This window comes from Olea europaea, chromosome 18, assembly GCF_002742605.1.
Source record: "Olea europaea var. sylvestris chromosome 18, O_europaea_v1, whole genome shotgun sequence".
In the NCBI taxonomy this organism is placed as follows: domain Eukaryota; kingdom Viridiplantae; phylum Streptophyta; class Magnoliopsida; order Lamiales; family Oleaceae; genus Olea; species Olea europaea.
Window position 1 is genome coordinate 28283263 of NC_036254.1, and position 5243 is coordinate 28288505.

At 36.9% G+C, this 5243-nt stretch overlaps 1 protein-coding gene across 1 annotated transcript in view; it reads left to right on the forward strand.

The window, feature by feature from the left end:
- Positions 1 to 317: 317 nt before the first annotated feature.
- The window catches only part of LOC111366966, a 15275-nt gene continuing 10349 nt past the window's right edge, over positions 318 to 5243 (forward strand). Inside the window, exon 1 of the mRNA XM_022987646.1 lies at positions 318 to 516. Within this exon, the coding sequence (XP_022843414.1) occupies positions 318 to 516 (199 nt within the window). The remainder of the gene's footprint in view (positions 517 to 5243) is intronic.

The following is a 5243-nucleotide window of genomic DNA, read 5'->3' on the forward strand; positions in this document are numbered from 1 at the left end:
GGTTCTCTTGGGAAGGGAAAATGCTTGGCCCCTATCCACTGCAGAATAGCATCAAATTGAGCTTACTCCCTCCATAGCCATCCTTTGGGTCTTCATGTGCTATAATATCGAACCCACATCGCATCGCAGTTGAGGCAGGGAAGATGCTTGAGAAATCCAGCCTATTGATAAAGCTCACTACATTTGAAGCTCAGGAACGAGCTAGGGTAAGGAAGAGAGAGCAAGACAGACTTGAGCAGTAAAGACAAAATGCACAGGAATAAGGACAAGCTGCTGAAGATTTATACTTACCACAAGCCCCGCCACAACCAGTTGAGATGGATTCGCAGCTACTTCGACAGATATTTGCCACAGCCACTGGAACTAGCAGGGATATACAAAATCTCCAGCAGAGGTTCGAGACGATGACCACCACTGTTGAAAAAGTGCAGAGAGACCTCTACTCCTCCCGAGACTACACAAAAGGTGCTTTGAATGAAGCCACAGCTGCAAGAAGGGAAGTAGAGACTATGAATGGTAGGTTCAACATGTACGCTGGGAGAATGGATGGCATACAGTGGCGTGTGAACGAAACTTGGGATCGCTTGGGAAATATGGAAAGTAGTCTTCAAGCCATTTAGGCCGAGCAAGCACAGCATTTCGAGTTGCTGAGACAAGTCCTATCTCGTCTCCCACCTCCTCCTGAAGATGATGCTACGGGTCCTAGCTTCACACCACAGCCACCGAATTGATTAGGGGAGTTTTGTTAATCTCTTATTGCCAAGTTGTGTCCATGTTTTAAATTCTGCCATTTTAACTTTACATTTTACATTGAGGACAATGTATTGTATAAGTTTGGGGGATGGTAGCATAATTTCAAACAAATATTCGGCATATAATTATTTTGCATATTCACAATCCATCGTTAATTTTGACAAGTTTTTGCATGATGCATGCTTGATGAGCGAATTTTGATGAACGTTTGCATGCTTGTGTGGGTTTGGTAGCCTTGCCGGCTATGATGTGATTATTGGACATGTATAAGCTAGAAACTTTGGATTTAGTGTAGGATTTAATTTGCTAATACTTGTTGATGCATTGCTTGACACTCTTTTGCACGCCACTCATGTCATGTGTTAAGTTATTGATTGAAATTTTAGAATAAACTAGGAGAAACCTAGAATAACCCTCTATAACATTAACCCGTAATACCACTTTAAGATATTTTGGAGATGATTGAGCCATTGTAGGGAAACATGGAGATAAATGGGGGCTCCATGCATGAAATTATAATGTGTGGATTGTTTAAACCCGGAAGGTGAGAAATAGGTGAAAGCTTTAAGTGAGGATGGTTTTGGAAGTCAAATGTCTAGAAAAACAAAGAAGGGGCATAAAGTAAAAAGTGGAAAATGATCACTTCTCTCAAAAAGCCTTCATGACTCAAGCAAGTAAGTCTGTAAGGGTTTAAAACCTGATACCCTAATGCCAACTGGTTTGGGAGTCATCGGCCTAAAGCTCGTTACAAGGGTCATATAGAAAGCAAGAAAAGGGAGAAATTGATAAAAAGTCATCTTATCGAGCCTGTATAACTCGAGTGAATAAGACTGCAAGGGTTTAAAACCTGGTGCCCTAAAGTCAACTGGTTTAGGAGTCATCGCCTAAAACTCGTTACATGGGTTATATAGAAAGCAAATGAGAAGATGACACGCACAAAAAAAAGTAAATAAAAATAAAAATAAAAACCCTCGTTGGACATTTGGTTGACAGAACTATAACCTCGATGCGAGGCAAGTAGCTTAGTTTAATCCTAAAAGGTTGAAGCAATCAAAATAAGGAGAGTCTCTACTTGTTGATACGTGAACTTGTAATGGTAAAATCTATCCAAACTAAGAGAGGGTAAGGATTAGAATTGTTTAAACTCCTAACCTAAGAATACACCTTGGAGAAATTGTGTGAAAAGAATACATTTAGGGATTGTGTATCTCTCAAGTGACGTAAGGATAAATTTGACCACTATGGGTCTAGGATAAACTAATCATAAGCTTGATATATTGGCATGAGTTCACACACACACGTTGAGTATTGCATTTGATGAGTAAAGGTTGATTCAATTCTCGCACTCTTGATATTGTTTCTATTATTATTACTAAGTCCAATCTTGAGACACGGCAAGCTATTAAGCCATGTTTGTTTAGCATTAAGTCACTACATTGTTTGAGGACAAACAATAGTTTAAGTTTGGGGGATTTGATAAGTGTGTTTTTACACACTTATTTAGTTCACAAACATGACTTAAACATGGACGAAAAGTTGAATTGTGACTTAATCTCGTTAAATTCATGCAATATAGGTGTTTCTATGGAAAAGATGGAATTCAGAAGAAAAGAGCCGAAAAAGGACCAAAACGGAACAAAGCTATAGTTCGAGGACCAAAGGTGCAAATATTGGAAAGTTGAGCTAAAGTGCAGAACTAGAATGAAAATATACCAAGTATGAGATTGAGGACGATACAAGATGATTGGAGGAAGAAAGAAATAACATTGGACTGATTTGAAGAAAAGTGAAAGATGAAGGACTAAATTGCAATTAATCAAAAGATGAGCCGAGCAAGTGATCAAGGAATTGATTGACCCAAACATCAATTAGGAGTCAATATTTGATAATGGAACAAAGTAAAGAAAAAAAAAGAGATCAAGAAAAGAGAAAACGGAGTTCAGGGACCAAGATAGCAAGGTTGTAAAGTTACAACCTTGCGGCCGCATGTAACTATACCATGCGGCCACACATGAGGAGGTAGGGATTTTATTGAGCAGAAAATTTGAACCATGCGGTCGCATGGTTCAAATTTGAAACTCTTTCGGAGCTCCGTGAGGACATGATATAAAAGCCAAAATTCATCAGAAATAGGGCAGAACGTCCAGGGAGAAGAAAAATACAAATTTTGGAGGCAAGGAACATGAACTTGAAGCCGATTTCACAAGAATTCAAGCGGGGTTTCAAGGTTTTATTCAAGATTTCAAGAATTTTCGTACGGGTGCTATTCTTTCTATTTATTAATTTTGTTTTTTCTATAATTATGAATATTCTAGGCTAGGTTTTCAATTACTAGGTGATCGATGAACCGTTGTTTGTTATTTTAATTCCATATTTCATGAATTTAATATAAAGACTCGTTTGGATAACTAGATTTGTTTACATGCATTAATTTTCTTCCCCAATTAGTGGCCAATGATTGTGTGAGTGTTGATGACTTATTTCTTACATTCGAGAGAAGTGAAATAGGTTTGATAAGGTGTAAATTAACATAGGGTCCGATAGGGGATAGAGATATACCCCTATGCTTTATGCAATTCTTTAATTGTTAACAAAACCACATGCATTCTTGTATAGTTGCATCATCCATAGAGATATAGGCTGGTGGTATGCAAGAATAGGTCTAATATATATGGAGAAAATATATTGGATAGAATTAGGAACATTGAATTGGCAAATTTCCGTCGGGTCATTAATTTTATGAAATTAGGGTTTTTATAACTTCAATTGGGGATTCGTGATCCTAGTGACTTTAGTTTGATTCATTTCCATAAATTAGCTTTTGAATTTGCATAATTTCATTTACTTGAGTGTTTGAGTTGTTTAATTAGAGAAATTTCGAAATTAGGGTTTCTAATTGAGCAATTAGGGGTTTCAATAGAAATTAGGGTTTTTTTTAGCGAAATTAGGGTTTTTAATTGAAATTAGGGCTTTTTGCATTTAGACCATATTTTCACTCAATTAGATTTGGTTAAGGCTAGATTATATAGAATTGAACTACTCAATCTCTGAGAGACGATATTCGAACTTTTAAAAATTCACTTTATTACTTGTTACGAACAGTACACTTGCGATAGTTTTAAATCGAAAGAATTATTTTGTGAACAAAAACCATAAACAATTTCAAAAGGAGAAAACGAAGTAGTAGAATGTGTAGCTCAATTATATGCAAACTCTATAAACGGTAAACACTCTTCCTATGATTTCAAATTTTTATTGATCACTATTCTAAGTAGTTGAGTCATAGTTTGATTAACTACCTCAGTTTGTCCATCTGTTTGTGGGTAACAAGTTGTAGAAAATAATAACTTAGTTCCTAACTTACTCCACAGATCACGCCAAAAATGACTCAAAAACTTCACGTCCCTATCAAACACTATACATTTAGGTACTCCATGTAAACGTACTATTTCCCTAAAGAATAAGTCTGCAATATTAGTAGCATTGTCAGTTTTATGACATGGTATGAAGTGCGCCATCTTACTAAACCTATCGACCACTACAAATATTGAATTCCGACCCCTTTTTGTCCTAGGCAAACCTAACACAAAGTCCATAGATACGTCTACCCAAGGTTCACTGGGTACAAGCAAAGGAGTATACAAACCATGGGGTTGAACCTTAGACTTAGCCTTTTTACAAGTTATGCACTTTCCACATATTTGTTCTACGTCATGTCGCATTTTAGGCCAATAAAAATGTTCCCCTAACATGCTTAAAGTCTTTTGAAGCCCGAAGTGTCCCATTAAACCACCCCATGTGCTTCCCTTACCAATAATTCACGCAAAGAATAATTAGGAATGTACAACTTATCTTCCCTAGACAAATATCCTTCATGCCTGTAAAATTTATCAAATGCACCTTTGTCCCATGAAGCATAAATACTAGAAAAATCACAATCAGATTCATACATGCCCTTAATATGTTCGAAACCAAGTAATTTAGTGCTTAATGAATTTAAAAGCACATACCTTCGAGACAACGCATCAGCAACTATATTTTCGTTACCTTGTTTGTACTTGATGACGTAGGGAAATATCTCGATAAACTCCATCCATCTCGCATGTCTTTTGTTCAACTTACCTTGACCTTGCAAATGCTTCAAAGATTCATGATCGGTGTGTATCACGAATTCCTTTGGCCATAAGTAGTGCTGCTAAGTCTCCAATGCTCGAACAAGTGAATACAGCTCCTTGTCATATGTCGGATAATTCAGCGCTGCCCCACTCAACTTTTCGCTAAAGTAAACAATAGGTTTCCTTTCCTGCATTAACACTGCTCCTATACCTATTCCTGATGTGTCACACTCAACTTCGAATGTTTTATCAAAATTTGATAATGCCAAAACAAGTGCCTTACATAGCTTATCCTTAATGGTGTTAAATGCAATTTCTTGAGATTCTCCCCAATGAAAACCTACACTCTTCTTTACTATTTCAGTCAACGGTGTG